Raw genomic sequence first — 17,204 nt, 5'->3', positions numbered from 1 at the left:
GCCCTTGCCTTGGGTGCTGCCCCCCTGGCAGTACCCCCACTCCCTGGGTCTCCCTACCCCAGGGAACCCTCACCCATTATCCCCACATTGCCTCAGTTGTGGCTACTGCCAGTCACCATCTAGCCCCCATACCCTGGGGCAGACTACAGTGTAAAAGCCAATCACCAAAGGAAGAAGGGGTTTGGACTGGCTGCCTTTACCCACCCTCAGGCTGCCCCTCTGCAACCCCAATACCTATATGGGCCTGGGACCAGGCTCTGCAGCCTAGGGAGTTGCTGGCCTAGGGCTTTCCAGCTCCTGAGACCTTTCCTTCCTTCCTCCCTCCCTCCCTCCCTCCCTCCCTCCCTCACTCACTCACTCACTCACTCACTCACTCACTCACTCACTCACTCACTCACTCACTCACCTAACCTCTCTTTCCTACTAGAGAGACTCTAGCTGAGCTGCTGGCTCCCAGCCTTTATAAGGGCCAGCTGGGCCCTGATTGGGGCGTGGCCCAGCTGTGGCTACTTCCCCAATCAGCCCAGCTTCTAGCCCACAGCCCCAGCCCTCTCCTGGGCTGTTTTAAGCCCGCTACACCTTGACAAAAAATTCTTCATAGTTTCCCTTTAAAAGGAGAATATAGACAAAGCAACAACAGAGAAGATTTTTACTGTCAAAATAATTTCTTTAGTAAGGCCCTAATGGTCACTTCCTTGCCCTAAATCTCTTCAGGTTAGAGGCTCCATGTCTCCCCGCTGGATTTGGTAGATACCTCTATTACCTTGGCTCATACACAAACAGAGATGAGAGTGTTTGTCCCCCCAAAATAAAACCCACCACTCTGGAGTCTCATAATTGGGTCTGAATCTGCATGTTATTTTCTGAGAAATGGGTTAAAAACCCCTCACAGTGAAAACTACTTGATTGCATACACAGATCCACCAGCCCTTTTTGTCCCTTGGAATAGCTTTGCCGATCAGGACTTTGCAGAAGTTAGCTGGAGGCTAAGAAGCCCAGCTGTGCCTCATGCAAAGCCCTCGGCACAAGTGTAGTGGCGTGGCTGCCCCACTCCTGGAGACCAGGGGTTTGTTGAAGCAGTGAGGGCAGCTGAGTGAGTAGCTGACCACAGGTGTGGCCAGCTCAATCAGGTCCACAGCTGGCCTGGATAAAAGGGCTGTGGGCACAGGTGCTGACTTTGTGGGTGTTTTGGGGCTGGGTGTGGGGGTGAGTGTGAGCACCCGCCAGCCTCAGGAAAAGTTGGCACTTATGGCTGTGGGGCCAAAAGACAGAGGAGTCTCACTATAGCCCTGGAGTGGGAAGGGCCTAGCTGCCTGGGAGTAAGGTACCTGAAGCAGAGCTGGGCTGGGGAAAAGGGCAAGAGGAGCTGGGGAGCTCCAGCCTGGCAACTCCTCAGGCTAAGGCCTTAAGAAGTACTGGGGCTGCAGAGGTGCAGCCCAGGGATGGATAAAGGCAGCTGGTCCAACCGCCTTGCTAGTGATGAGTGGCCATTACAGACTGCAGTCTGCCCCAGTGAAAGGGGGCTAGATGATGACTTGAAGTAGCCACTGAGGCAAGGTGAGTATAGAGGGTTGGGGGCTCCCTGGGGAGGGGAGACCCAGAGTGTGGGGGTACTGCTGGGGCAGGACCCTGAGGTAAAGGGGCACTGGGGTCCGGGAGGGACACGGGGGGCCTAAGGCAGGTGAGCCACCGGCCAGCAGAGGGTGCTCTGAGGCTGAAGAGCTAATTCCCAAGATGACCAGCAGGAGGCGCCGTGGCGGTGAGTCTTGCTTCGCTACAACAAGATATCGAAATGTTTTCATGCTGCAGTTGGTGAGAATCAGGCAGTGACTCCGGCCCCCATTATTCCAGCCACCTGTTTTCCCTCTTCCTCTGTCACAGACCATCTGTATATACCCTGCTGACCTGTGAGAACATGGCTCGGAAGACGGTATTTAGAAATTATTGTATCCATCACGGAGGGCAAATATTAAGCAGAAAAAAAGATGGTCACTGCCACAGTTATTGGGTTGACGGGGAGGGGCATGACTCCAGGATCCTCCCCTTCTAAAGGCTGGAATACCCCTGGCAGCTAACAATTTTCCCAGAACCACCTGCTGCAGAGAGCTGTGCCATGAGCTAGGCTGTAGGTACCTCTGGAGTCCCACAATGCAGTGACCCAGCGATGGCTGGAAGAAATGCTGTGGAGAGCTGGGTGTGGATGTGGCAGGTGCTGTTTTTCCAACAACTGTTCTGCAGGGTGGCTGTGCTGCACCATTGCAGGGACCAACAGCGTCAGGTGCTGTCACTGCATAGTCTTTCGTGGTAGAGCCTCCCTTTGCCAACTGAAACCACAAGGTGTTTCCGGACTCACAAGAGTAACATGAAACAATGTACACATAGAAAACACCTGTTTGGTGTGCAAAGTTCAGAATCAGCCCATTTCTGAGAACACTAAAACGAAACTAAATTAGTCTCTTCTCTGCAGAAGCAGCCATGGCTGCTGCGAATCCAGCACAACAGCTCCAAGCTCAACTGACTTGTTCAGTGTGTCTAGATTATTTTAAAGATCCAGTGTGTCTGGACTGTGGCCACCATTTCTGCCAGGCCTGCATCACTCAGCGCTGGGAGGCATTGAGTGCAAACTTCCCCTGTCCTGAGTGCAGAGAAACCTTCTCCAAGAGAAACTTCAAACCAAACGGACAGCTAAGGAATATTGTAGAAGCTTCCAGAACGTTTACACTGGAGCCAGCAAAAGAACCAGAAGTTGGGACAGTGTGTGAAAAACACAACGAGGATTTAAAAGTCATCTGCCAAAAGGATCAAATACCCATTTGTTCGGGTTGCCACGTGTCCCGAGATCACAGAGAACACGCTGCGGTTTCCAAAGAGGAGGGTGCTGAGGATTACAAGGTAAGAAATCACAGGATGGTGTAAAAGCTGGAATGGCCAGGAACGGCATTTTAATAAAAAAAATTATGGCAAAAAAAAAAAGGGGATACGGTTAGACACCCTTATGAACAATACTTTAGCAATGAGAACAGACTTATAACATGCTGTTATTAACCTGTTCTGGCCCCAAACCATTTTTAACACCAATAAGGACTCAGAAAAGTCAGTTCTGCATTGGCCCAGGGGCTGAAATTTATACATCTAGCACAGTACTACTAAAATGGAACTGCTGTTGACCTGGGATGCATATTTTGCTAGAAATGAGAACCTCTTGTGTGCACGTGTTGTGCACTTGTCATGAATCAGCGCAGCCACAGAAACTGCTGGATTTTCCTGCAAAAAGGCACATGAAGGGAGAGTAAAAGTCTCCGAGCTGAAATGTGGCATATGAAGTGTAGCTGGCTTCAATATGATCACCTCTTAAAAAATACCAATAGCTTCTGGAAGATCCAAACTTACAGGGATTTCAGGGACCTGGCAGTACTGATACACAAAGCCTTCCAGGGCACAGTGAAGGTCATACCACATAAGTCATTGTGGCTGATTTGACTTTTCTGTTTTTCATACACAATTATTTTTATTTGTTGTGTATTTTTGGGAAGAGTCACTCTCATACGTGCAGCTGAGACCTTAGAGGCGGCTGTTTTTCGCTGGCAATTTTTAGGGAGATTTAAATGTTTCTGCTCCACAACTCTTGACAGTACAGATAGCAATGTACGACCATGAGATCTCCAAGGATATTGTCTCATATTCCTATAGGGCACACATGGGTCAGGTATTTCATCTTGTCCCAAATAATGAATTTTATATCCATATCTGTGACACAAAACCTCATCTGTATCGGTCGGGCCTTCGGAAATCTCTTCCTTGCCAGAGGATCCCCCGTTGGGAAAAGATGTCTTCCTCTGGATCCATTTGTCTTGATCACACCTCTGGTCATCTTTTTTTGTCCTCTTTTCTTTCATAACTGTATGCAAGCAGCTGTCCATTATTTTTTGGCTTAGAAGCTGGAAAAGTCGATATTTTTGTCCTTTACAGGATTTCTTAAAATATCCAGTGCTTCTTGCAGTGAAAGTGGTCCCAATTTATTTATATATAAACTACACAGACTGGAGGAAAAAAAGACTAAAGAATCTATTTTATTGTATTTGTGCACCTGTGACCTTTAGGTTTTGTTAAATCTTCTGCAAAGCTTTGTGCAAATCAGATTAGAGTTGCGGGTGAGACACACCACTGACTGGACAATTGTCAAGACGCAACAGATGTTAGAGCAGGATGATTAAAGTAGAATAATGTATTGCATTTAAGCAACACACACTACCAACTCAATGATTGGCAACAATGATAGGGACCTAGGAGGTTAGTGGCCTATTCTGAACAGACTTATGTGCCATGCAACTGTACACATGGGATTTTCACACCCTCTAAGCAGCTCTGTGCATTCTCGACACCGATTGAGAGCTATGTGCTGGGGGGAATGTCAAGGTTCCAAACTGCAGAGGTGAAAGCGGGTTGAAAACAGGTGTTCCCACAGGTACATGGATTCTGAATCAGGAAGAAAGCGAGTATTAGCCCTCCTGGAATACCCACACTGTCCCCTTCACTGCCTGCTCCCTGACCCCATTTCTGTGGTAACATCTTAGCTGGTCTATGAGTGAGCACTTTCAGTGTTCAGTGACGGAAGAGTGAGGTTAGAGTAAGGAAATGGACTTGCAGGGGCAGATGGACAAGGTGGGTGAGATAATATCTTTGGACCAACTTCTGTTGGTGAGACAAGCTTTTGAGCTTACACCGAGAGAGGCAGCAAATCAGCTGCAAAGCAAAAGGGAGCAAGAGAGACTCAGACTTTTTAACCAAAGCCATGCAGTAGGAGGCAAACAACTCATTTTCATCCTCTGGGCTACTTTCAATCAGAGTGTTTTAGTAATAATTAACCCCTTCATCATTTGGACCAAAGAGAGAGAGACCACAAGCCTGAGAATGACTGACTGTATAGTGGTTAGAGCACTAACCCATTTAATTATGTATTTGATATTCTTGCAAATATAAATAAATGGGGGGGGAAATCCTCCAAAAACAACCAAAACTAAACCAGTTTTTCTTTTGTTAGGACCAAATTCGGAGCCGTTTGGAGATTCTGAAGAAAGAGAGAGACGAGATTTTGTCATTTAAATTGAGTGTGGAAAATAAAAGCCAGGAACTGCTGGTAGGTGCCGTTATTACTCAGAAGCAAATGTGCACAGGGACATTATCAACACACTGCTTAGTTTGAGTATCGTAAAAGGACTAGTTAGTAACAAGGTCTCATCCGTGAAAGGTGATTCCTTCTTTATTCTCATTGTAAAGAAAAACTCTTCTGCTTTAATTGAGAGTCAGCAGGAAAATGCAGCATTAAAGAAAGAGCTCTAATAATCCAAATATTTTCACTGATAATTCCCATGTAATTTGTTTAATTAACAGTAGTTTCTCCTTTTAGTCTTTCAACTAAAGCTGGTTGAAAATTTTCAGCCAAAAAAAAAAGCTCCCTGCGGATAAATGGGGTTTAGTAGAAAACAACTTGCAAGACATTTTTTTCAATTTTTTGACCAGAAATTTCAAAATGAAACAAACATTTTTTGTGTCAATTCAAACTAAAATTTTCATTTTGTTTTAGAAAACAAAAGACAGTTTTTTAATCTCTTTTGTTCTACTGAGTGCACTAAAATAATTTACAGGGGTTTTTTACCTTTGTTTTTTCCTTTTTCTTTTTGCCACTTTTTCAAAAATGGGAGCTCTTTTGAAGAGGTACAGGGAGGAAGTACTAAAAAGAAAAATGGGGAGGGGGGGGCATGAACATTATTTTGTTCCACTTCAGGAAAAGGGAGAAACAAAAATGTGAAACTTTTCAAAAGTTATTTCAAGATATTTTTCAAACAAATCAAAAGCAGTTCCATTTTGAAAACGGACAAATGGAAACCGCTTTGAAATGTCAATTATTTTTGCAAATTTCCCCACCCCGGAATGTTTTGGCCAGCTGTACTTTCGACAGAGATAACCATAGCTGGACAGTCAGTACAGCTGCTCTAGGAATCTGCTGCCCCACAGGAGGAGGCTCACTTAGGGCCTAAAACAAAGCACAAGGAAGTCCTTGGAAAGACTACAGGCCAGTTCAGTGAGCTTTGGAACAGACCCTTATTAATATCGCTGCTAGATATTGCCATGAAGAAGATCTGGGTTCCAAATCTGGTCTGATTTCCTTGCTCCTAGGGTACCAGGGGCCAGAGAGTGCTCCAGAAACAGCATGAATTGGTGGACGTCTGACCAGTTCACGTGCACTCATTCCTAAGCAATCTGCAAACTCAGATTTGCATGTGCAAAAAGGGGTCTTCCCAGCAGCCCAATTTGTGCTCAAGGTCCCTGTGTGGCTTACAATCCAAGATTTATGGTGTGCCAAATTTTATGTATCCAAAACTGTTTTCAGAACTTTTGAGAGCACATGATGGAGCTCAAATGTTAGTACTTTTTTTTTGTTTTTAAATGCCCTTTATGTCCAAATGTATTTTGTGGACAGCATGTGTTCCCCAGTTCAAGGCTAGAACCCAAACTAAGAAGCACTACTGTTTGCTCTCCAAAAATAATCCTTGCCAGTCCAGTTCTAAATCCCACACCTGCTGTGCTTCCTGTTGTTAGACGGATCTGGTTTTCTGGAAGCCACTGATCACAGATTATCTGAATCATGCAAGAAAAATTCATACTCCTAAACACCAGTTAGGACTCTTGAAAATGTATTGGAAAATCTTCTGTCTACTGAGCATAAAGTATATTCTCCATAAAATGTCAGAAGTTAATTTCTGTGGGGTTGCAATGACGTGCTGCAACGTGCATAAAATGTCCCATGGCTTTATAAAATGTCTCATGACTCACTCCATATTCTTGTCCTTGACCTGTGCTTTTCCTGTTTGTATCTCGTCATTTCAGAAACAGCTAGAAACGGAGAAGCAGAAGATTTTGTCTGAATTTCAGCAACTGTGCCAGTTTCTGGAGGAACAAGAGCAACTCCTGCTGGCCCAGTTGGAAGAGCTGAATAAGGAAATTGAAAAGAGGAGGGCTGAGTATGTTGCCAAATTATCTGAGGAAATATCTTCTTTCAATTACCTGATCAGTGAGATGGAGCAGAAGTGCCAGCAGACAGCAAGTGAATTCCTGCAGGTGAGACAGTGTTAGAAACACCCCAGAACCTTTCACAGGGCAAGAAAGTCTCCTAACCCTTCACTTTTGGAGTTTAGGAGTGAATGGTCAGAACATATAGACCATATATACATTTTTTTTTTTCCCTTAAGGGCTTGATAAAATGCCCATTAAAGTCAATGGAAATATACTTCTTGAGTACAAAGAGCATTGAATTGAGCCTTAAATGAAAAGAAATTCTTCTTTTGAATTCGAGTGGGAGAAGACTCCTCCAAAAATGGCTGACTCCAAACTCTGTTCTCCCTGTCTCTTAATGCAAGAACAAAGAGACATTCAATAAAATTAGAAGGTGACCAATTCAAAATTGATCCAATGAACACTTTTTCACACAGCACGTAACTAGACTGTGGAACTCATTGCCACCAGATGTCAGTGAGACCAAGCATTTAGCAAAACTCAAAAAGGGATCTGATATTTATATGGATAATAAGAATATGCAGAGTGATATTAAACCTCATGCTTATTGCTTCATCCAATCACTAACTATTAGAGAGAAGGATGAGAATGTGGGAGGCAGATTATCTTACACCTTCCTCTGAAGCATCTGGCACTCTCCACGTTTGGAGATTGAATACTGATTAGATGGACCTACAGTCTGATCCAGTCCAGCAATTCCTGTGTTCCAAATGCTAACTCCAAAAGATTAAAGATGGAACCTGTCATTAGTTATGGAAATAGCTAAGATTGAAGCAGAGTTTCCATTTTATGCCTGATTTGGCCACTCTTCCTCCATATGCCACAAAAGGGAAAATATTGGCCTTAAAATTGATACATGAGGTCTGAGGCTGTGGTGATGTTTTTTTTTTTTTTCTGCCAGAACTGCAGTTAGTGAGGGAAGCTATTCATTACTTATGGTACCCTGAAAGTGTAAGTAGTCGTTAGAATTCCAAAAGCCTTCTAATGACTTTAACTGTGGTGTGTAAAAAAAAAAAAAAAAAAAAAAAAAAAAAAAAAAAAGCCTCTAAATAGCAAGAAAAGAAAAAAACAACAGCGTTCCATCCTGGACGTCTGCAGCTGCTATCTAGGGTCAAATGCTGGGGGCAGCTCTCTTCACTCTTCAGGTTTCCTGCATTGAGCCTGAGGTGTAGGATAGTGAATGGCCCTGTGTTACTCTGTACCCCACACTCATTGTTCTCACCCAGCCCTCAAGAAGTCCACAGGACGGGCCTTCAGAACATTTGTGGGTGAGTGGGGAGAAAGTTTACAGCAGGGGGGCAGCACAGCCTGGGGGCATCCCTCCCTCTGGACCCACTGGAGTCTGCAGGAGGGGATCTTCCCCCAGCCTTTGAGCGTTAGGGAGATTTCATGTGCCTGCTGGTTGTCCAAATGTCATTACCTGAAGAGCTAGTGTGCCTCCACGAACAAACTTCCTTGGGCCTGGATCCTGCAGTCAGAGCACTTCTCCAAAAGAGCAAAGGCAACACCTTTAATGTTTTTGTTTGCATTAATAAATAACAAATAATTTCACTTTGAACCTCACACTGTGAAGCCAAAGTGAGTCCCCTCCAGAGCAGGAGGGATACTTAGTTTGAGATATGGGACTGAATTTCCTTTTATCTTTCTCCTCTAGGACATCAAAGGCACCTTGAGCAAGTAGGTGGCTCCTTCTCACTGTCCCTTTCACTTCCCAGTGCAGAGACTTGATTTTCAACATGAGACGTTGCTCCCCGTGGTCCAGCAGTGCAGAGTGTGGGGGTGGTTCCCAATCTCTCTCCGTTAAATCTAATCTTGGGGGTCTTGTCATTTTTACTAGACTCCAGAAGAGACCAGCCTGAGAAGTGATTTACCTACAGGCAAGGTTGTTATTTATAGTGTAGCTGGTGGAATGGAGAACTTGGGGGATTGGGGACGGAGAATGCATTTTTCATTTCGAGGTCATAGACTCCAAACTCCACCTAGGTTGGTAGGGATGGAAAGTCAGAGCCAGCTGATGACTATTCAGTGAGCTGTTTATTACTTGTTTCTTATTATGCAGTGAGTTCAATCAGTGGGCTTGGCGTGGCAACAGATACGATGGAAAAGACATTCCCTGCTCTAAAGACTTTGTAATGTGCTCTTATCAGTAGCAATAGGGCAGTCTCTAGAGGCTCGAGGCAAAATCAGGGCCCAACATGCTGGGTGCTGCACAGACACGTAGTAAGAGATAGTCCCTGCCCCAAGGAGCTTACAGTCTAAAGAGACAAAGGGCGGAGGGAGGAAGGATTAACATCAATTTCAGGGGATATTCAATAAAAACAAACCGCTGCACTTTGGAAGGAAAGATCAAATGTACAACTATGAAATGGGAATAACTGGCTAGGCAGCTGTACTGCGGAAAAACACCCCACCTCTGCTCCCTTGGGCAGTGCAAGGTCATTAAGTAGTTTGCCACTCCCTCACGTGTGGAGTGGACGCACACCAGCCTTTGTAAGCGGAGAACCCCTGTGCTAGTGGTCTGACCATTGTATGTATCCAAAGAGCTAAATAAGAACATAATTTATCTTTGAAATGGATAAGTGGGTCTCACTCCAGGTGCTGGTACAATAGGTGTCTACATCACCACAAGGATTGTTACTAATTATCCCCTTAAATAGTGTACAGGATATGTCAGGGGATCCTGCTTCCCACACTCACAATACAAGACCAAGGGGATGCTCAGTGCAACAGAAAGGCAACTAGTGTAAAGCTGAGAAAAGGAAATACTTTTTTTTTTTTTTAAAACACAATTCATTATTAACCTGTGGAACTCATTGCCACATGGTATTACTGAGTTTCATAGATGCATAAAGTTGAAGGCCAGAAAAGACCATAAGATTATCACATTTGACCTCCTGTATATCACAGCACAGGCTTCGATTTTCTCATTCCCCTGGGGGTGTTCGACCCCTGCTTGGCCCCAGACCCTGCCCCCACTCCACCCCTTCCCCCAAGACCCTGTCCCGCCTCTTCCTGAACTTGCTGCACCCCCTGTACCCCCAGCGCCTCCTGGCCGCTGCTGAACAGCTGATCCCCAGTGGATGGGAGGCGCTGGGAGGCAGGGGGAAGAGCTGATCTGTGGGGCTGCCGGTGGGTGCTGAGCACCCACTATTTATTTATTCGTGGGTGCTCCAGCCCCGGAGCACCCACGGATTTGGTGCCTCTGTATCACAGGTGATTAAATTTCACCCAGTTATTCCTGTGTTCAGCCCAGTAACTTGTATTTGACTAAATCCTAACGTGTGTTGACTAAAGCACTGTCCACAAAGCCATTCAGTCTAGATTTGAAGACATCAACAGACAGTAACACCTGAAGCTCCCTAAAAGTGGGGGGGGGCCACCAGTGCCCAAACCATGGCCCCACCCCTGCTCTGCCTCTTCCCCCAAAGCCCTGCCCCCTGCTCGCTCCTCTCCGCCCCCTGCCACCATCACTTGCCTTTAAGGCAGGTAAAAAGGGAGAGAGCATCAAGAGATGGAGAATCCTCCACTTCCCTTGGCAGTTTCTTCCAAGGTTAATCCACCCACACTCTTAAAAATGTCTGCTTTATTTCCCATTTGAATTTCTCTGGCTTCAGCTTCCAGCAATTGGTCCTTGTTATGCCTTTGTTGGCTAAACTGAGGAGCCCTTTAGGACCAAGTCTGTTCTCCCCATGACGGTGTTTATATCCCACACTCAAGTGCCAGGGCACTCAGGGCAAGACATTTTTACCGGCCCTCAAATCATTTTTGTGGGTCTTCTCTGCACCGTCTCCACTTTTTCAACGTCCATTTTAAAATGGGGACACCAGACCTGGATGCAGTTTTCCAATATCGGTCTCACCAAAATGAAGGGGAAGCTTGTAGTGTCAAGCTGGTAGTGGACGTATTCCTGAGGCCATAGAGAATTTAATCCTCCACGGTCGGCTGAGCTACAAGCATTCACTAGAATAAAATACATTTTAGTAAAACACAAATATGAACGGACTCCACAAGGAGTAACACTGGGTTGTTCTTCAGATGTGAGGGGGAGAAGTTTCAGAACCCAGTGGCCTTTTCTTCGGACCTGAAATGGAGAAGCTGGGAATCTTCTCAAAGAACTGCGTCTCTGGAGACCATAATGAAGAAATTCAAAGGTAATAAACAGTCACCTGGGGAATTTTCTCACATACATTACACGGATAATTGACAGAGCTGGGGAAATGTCTGAGGGAAAATAACTGTGGATGGAGATAGTCAACTAATCATTTGGAACCTATGAATTCCCTACTCAGCTCTCAATATGGCACATACACACTGGGTTAGGGTCCTACATTCGGACTCCCTGCGGGTTTTCCTTTCTTAGCAGCTATGAACGTTAACCTTTGCTTGAGCTTCCTGCTGAATTAACTGTTTCTGAAGTATGTTTGTTTGGAATTTTTGTCTGCAAGTCCTCCTGTGTCCTCACAGTCCCTCTCTTGCTTTAGAGCAGGGCTGGGGAACCTTTTTTCTATCACGGGCCATTGACCCACAGAAAAAAATCAATCGAAGGCCACTCCACCACGGGGGGACAGAGAGGCTGGGGACGTCCCCCCTGCAGCAGGCCAAGCCGCTGCTCGCGGCGCTAGCCCCACGGTGGGTGCGGAAGCAGTAGCGCTGGAAGAGTGGGGGTGCTGAAAGCCAGTGGTCCCAAACTTTTTACGTGGCGTACACCCTTACCCATGTCTGTGCCCCCTCAGCCCAGAGCTGGTGCCAAGACTGGGCTGTGACCTCGCGGGGGAGGCGGAATGCGGACAGGGGTAAGGGGGCTGAGACTGGGACCACAGTTGGGGGTGGGAGCAGAGCCCCAGGTGGGGGTCTGGCAGCCATCCGGTACCCTGGGCATGGAACCCCCACGCAAAACCTGGGGGTGCTGCAGCACCCTCTGCACGCCGAGTCCCGTGGCTCTGCACAGAGGCTTGGGGCTTCCACCCCATGTCGGGCCAGTCTGCACTCGCGGCTCCAACCCTGCGGTAGGAGGGGGGTGTTGGTGCTGCAGGCCGATGAAAATTAGCAACATGCCAGATCTGGGCCATGGGCTGTACGTTGCCCACCCCTGATTTAAAGATTCTCCACCTTTTATCCTCCTGAGCTGGAGAAAATAAGACCACAAGGTCTGTCAGGAAGGAAGAGCCAATTTTATTAAGTCCTAATGATACAGGGGCAGATTTAAAGTTGATTGAATGCTAATCAGGGAAAAGGTTTCTGTGTATTGGTCTGTCTGTGAATTATGTGTTGGTTTCAGAGGGTTTGTCTACACAGCAATTAAACACCTGTGGCTCGCCCGTGTCCAATGACTCAGGCTCACAAGGTTCGGGCTCGGGCTGGAGCCTGGACTCTGTGACCCTCTCCTGTCACAGGGTGCCACAGCCCAGACTTCTGCCAAGGCCCGAGCATCCACTCTGCAATTAAACAGCCCCATTGCCCGAGCCCAAGTCAGCTGTCATGGGCCAGCCACAGGTATTTAATTGCTGTGTAAAACATCTCTGGGTATGTCATGTAACCTTAGGTCATGTGCTTTGTTTTCATGTTTGTGGTTATTTTTCAGTGAGTGTGTAATGGTTTGTATTGGTCTGAATTGCATTTAACCTCTTTAACTATAACTTCATAAAGTTTGTTTTCTTTTCATTTGGCTTTTGTGTTAGAGAATGGACAGTGTGAATATGACATTCAATCTTTTTCACCCTTTTCTTCCTCTAGACTCTCTGTCGTCTAGACAGCGGTTGGACAAAGGTAAATTTCTGGAACCAAAGGGGGAGTGAAAACTTTCATATGAATCATGGTGGCTCATTGGCAGCACCGTAGTTCAGGTTTTGTTTCAAGTTTGCATTTGACAGGAGCTGAACACCGTTATTACTGGTGGCTGCCCAGATCTTTCCTAAAAACAGAAAAGTCGATTCTTTTCTCTATGATAATTTAGAATTGAGACTCACTCATGATCTCGCGATAGAGCTCTGGCTGAAAAAATATCCCGACATTTGAGAGTTCTAAACACGAGGCTTAATTTTACTTCGAAATCCTGTCAGCTGCCCTGGGTGTGGCTGGGGATCCCGCTGTCAGCCACCCCGGTGCGGCTCCTTCCCTGCCAGCCTGGGAAGTGGGTGAGGAGACCTCACTGTAGCCCCCAGGCGTAGGGAGGATGAAGAACCCTAGAAGGAGCAGAGGTGAGGCTGGGTGGGCTTTATTATGGCCTGGGAGCTGTAGGGGGCCTGAAGTGAGCAGGGGGCTGGGGGGTCTGTATCGATGGTGGGTTCTGAGCAGATAGGGTGAGTGCTGGGAGGGTGAACTGAGGGCAGTGGGGTAGGGGTGCTGAACTGATGGGGCGGTGATGATGGGGCAGTGATGATGGGGGCTGGGGGACTGAATTGAGGGGGGTTGGGTGGGGACAGAACTGACGGGGGCCTGAGGGACAGGATTAATTGCTGGGCAGGAGATGGGCAGATGTGGGGGTGAGAGCTCCTTCAGCAGGAGCCAAAATCACCTTATCCCGTACATGTGGGAGAGTGGGCAACACTGATTGTCACATGTGCACGCCCTGGGGAGGGCCCAGGGGAGTTCAAACTCAAGAGACTGACCTAAAAATCACAATATAGTCCTTTTTAAAAAGGTCACGATTTTTGGGCCAATCTCATGAGATTTGATCTCTTGAAGTTGGCATTACTGTATTAGCCATTGTATAGCCTTGGGGCCATCAGTGTGGAGTTTGGAAAGTCCCCTGATAGACCAGCACAAGACAAGCAGCCATTCAGTAAGTGTGCGGTGTCCTCAACCACACCGCAGCTACACAGAGTCATGGGGGGCCAGTGATGTCTCTAAAAAAGCAATTTTATACAGGAGGACTTTGGATTCCCTGTAATCTGCTGGGAGCCTCCTATGATGCCAGGATCTCTAATCACATCTGTGGGGAGAGGTGGGTGCAGATGGGGAAAGATTGTCAGGCCCTTTGATGCTGCTCTGTCAGCGCAAAGGGGCCTTAATATGCATGGAAACAGTCCCCAGAAAATAGCTTCTGTGCAAGGGAGCTACCCCCGTCCCTGTGAAGTTGTCATAAGGGCTCTACAGCAAGTCTGCTCCCAGCCGTTATTGTAGGAGTGGGTTGGGGGGCTGGGCTGGGGGGCCATGCTGGGGGCCAGGGCCGTCCCTAGGGGGGGTGTGGGGTCCGGGGCTGAAGTGACAGATTTGTTTCTTCTGCGACTGACTGCACCTGCTTGCAGCGCCCCCCAAAGCGTGGGGCCCAGAGTGGTCAGCCCGATTCACCCTACCCAAGGGTTGGCTCTGGTGGGGGCATAGACAGGATGCATCACACTATGGCTGCACTCTGCTTTGCAACGCTGAGGCCCCTGTAACTAGGGGCCAGGGAGACTAAAGGAAGGACAAAGGTGGCTTAAAACCACCTCCCTCTAACCCCCCTTGTCTTTCCCCCAAGCATATGGATGGAATAACTGAGAATCAGACACTGGGTCTGGGAGCCTGGCTGAGCTGAGCTGATCCTTTCACTCTGTCACTGAACTGGTTCTGTCAGGGGTGTGAATCCCCCCTGCACATGGCTGAGATCTCAGCGCTGCTCCCCTTGCAGAGCTGGGTAAATCCTGGAGGGGGGAGATTCTCTGATTCACGCCCCACCTGGGGCAGGTTCTGTCACTGACACGATCAGACCCTGCCCCAGGGCTGAGCTCTGCCTCTCACGCTCTGGTTCTCTCTCTGCAGTGAACGTGACTCTGGATCCAGACACGGCCCATCCCCAACTCATCGTGTCTGCGGATCGGAAAAGTGTGAGAAGGGGAGACACATGGCAGGATCTGCCCAACAACCCTGGGAGATTTGACACTGAGCTCTGTGTGCTGGGCTGTGAGGGATTCACCTCGGGCCGACATTACTGGGAGATAGAGCTAAAGGAAGGCGAAGTCTGTATTGTGGGGGTGGTCAGAGAGTCTGTGAGCAGGAAGGGAGATATCGATTTTAACCCTGAGCGGGGGATCTGGGCTGTGCTGTGCAGTGAGGATCGCTACTGGGCTCTCACGTCCCCTGATGATCTCACCCCCTTCTCCCCGAGCCGGGGACCCCGCAGGATCCGGGTTTATCTGGACTATGAAGAGGGGCGGGTGGCGTTTTTCGATGCTGGCAACGGGGACCCGATCATCACTTTCCCGCCAGCCTCTTTCGCCGGGGAGAGAATCCGCCCGCTCTTCTCTGGTCCGTTGCTTTTCATTTCCCTTTCCTCTCTCCTGGGACCATGCGCTTAGTGTGCGGCTCACACTGGGTCCCCGAGGTGCCCTGTCCAGCCCCGTGAAACAGGCTCCTCTAGCCCCCACCCTCCTGATCTCTATGACCTGGAGGACTCCGCCAGTCCTCCCCGCCGCACAGACAGGGCTGAAGGGGGGTGACGCTCTCCCCATAGCTCTATGGCTGTGGAGGTCTGTGTGAGGCGCTCTAGGCTGGGGCTCTATGCTCCTATGAGGCCAACTCGGTGTGGAGTTGGGGGGGGGTGGTGTCCCACCAAGGAAGAAGGGAGCCCCCCTGTGGGAGAGGGACCCAGCCGAGGGCCAGGGAGAGACCCCTCAACTGGGGGGCCGGGGGGGAAAGCAGGGGGGGATGCCTGGCTGAAGAGTCGGGGTGGGGGGAAATGGGGGTGTTTCAAATCCTGTTAGCTGATCGTTATTTGGCCACAACCGGCTGATATATATTTAAATACAACTGTCAGCGTGTGTACGGGGTGCGAAGGCTGGAATTTTCAAAGGAACCGAGGCGACGTCAGACTCGTTGATTTTCAGTGGAACTCGTGCTGCCAAGTAACTGCAGGTGGGATTTTCAAAAGCACCGAAGTCATGTTTACCATTGTCTTAGTTTTAATGTGTTAATATATTTTCTAGAATAATGAATTGTCCCCGTGTGGGCAAACTGCTTGTGTTCTCCTGTTCACCTTATTAAAGTCCCGCAGTAAATGGACCCGAGAGGGATATTTGTCACTCCATTTGTCACTCCATATGTCACTCCACTTCCTGCCGCCCGGTGATTGCAGGGCAGGCCGGACCCTGCACTCACGGGGCAGCGGGAACTGGAGTGACCTGGCCCCAGCCCGCTCTGCTCTGGACTCAGGACTGGGGGGCAGAGGGGAACCACCCCCCAGCACTCGCCGGTGGCGCACAGCTGGCTGGGGCCGGGTCGCTCTCCTTCCCGCCGCCGGAGAGTGCAGACCCGACTGCTGCTGGAGTCCGCAGGGGAGCGGGGGAAGGGCTGGGGAGGAGCAGGGGTGGGAAGAGGGGGGGGGGGCAGAGCAGGGGCGGGCCTTTGGGGAAGAGGCGGGGTGGGGGCAGAGCAGGGGCGGGGCTTTGGGGAAGAGGCGGGGCTGGGGCGGAGAAAGGGCGGGGCTTTGGGGACGAGGCCGGGCAGGGGCAGAGCAGGGGCGTGGCTTTGGGGACGAGGCGGGGCGGGGGTTTAGGCTGTACTAAACGCTGTGTACAACCACACTGACAGGAGTCAAGGAAATCTGAGGTTCCCCCCAACTAGCACTAGAGTGACCTTGACAAAAGATTCTTGATGAACTTTCCCTTAAAAAGGAGATAATAGACAGGACAATAATTGAGAAGATTTTTACTGTCAAAAATGATTTCTTTAGTCCGGGCCTATTCATTGCTTTCTTGCCCTAAATCTCTTCTGATAATAGTCCAAATGTCTCCCAGCTGGATTTTATTAGAGTCTAACTCACGGGTTATAACCCAAAGAGCAGCAGGAACTTCCACTACCTTGGCAAATGACAGTGGCTCATACTGACAGTGTTTGTCCCCCAAAGATAAGTCCACTGCTCTGGAATCTGAAAATTTGGTCTGAATCTGCAGGTTATTTTCTGAGAAATGGGTTAAAACCCCCTCGCAATGAAAACTACTTGATTTCATATGTCACTGGAAGCAACACAGATCCACCAGCCCTTTTTGTCCCTTGGAATAGCTTTGCCGATCAGGACTTTGCAGAAGTTAGCTGGAGGCGAAGAAGCCCAGCTGTGCCCCATGCAAAGCCCTTGGCTCAAGATATCAAAATGTTTTCATGCTGCAGTTGATGAGAATCAGGCAGTGACTCTGGCCGCCATTATTCCAGCCACC

At 48.4% G+C, this 17,204-nt stretch overlaps 1 protein-coding gene across 1 annotated transcript; it reads left to right on the top strand.

Annotated features, from left to right (window-relative positions):
- The first annotated feature begins 2,461 nt into the window (after positions 1–2,461).
- LOC141998275 (E3 ubiquitin-protein ligase TRIM7-like) lies at positions 2,462–15,350 on the top strand. The gene is made up of 7 exons (XM_074971001.1): positions 2,462–2,892; positions 5,042–5,137; positions 6,889–7,119; positions 8,729–8,751; positions 11,110–11,225; positions 12,808–12,840; positions 14,815–15,350. The coding sequence occupies exons 1-7, from the start codon at positions 2,476–2,478 to the stop codon at positions 15,348–15,350; spliced, it is 1,452 nt and encodes a 483-aa protein (XP_074827102.1). The 5' UTR covers positions 2,462–2,475.
- The last annotated feature ends 1,854 nt before the right edge of the window (positions 15,351–17,204 follow it).

This window comes from Natator depressus, chromosome 14 (genome assembly GCF_965152275.1).
Source record: "Natator depressus isolate rNatDep1 chromosome 14, rNatDep2.hap1, whole genome shotgun sequence".
NCBI lineage: Eukaryota > Metazoa > Chordata > Testudines > Cheloniidae > Natator > Natator depressus.
Note: the sequence above shows the minus strand (reverse complement) of the source record. Positions and strands in the feature narration are given on the sequence as shown.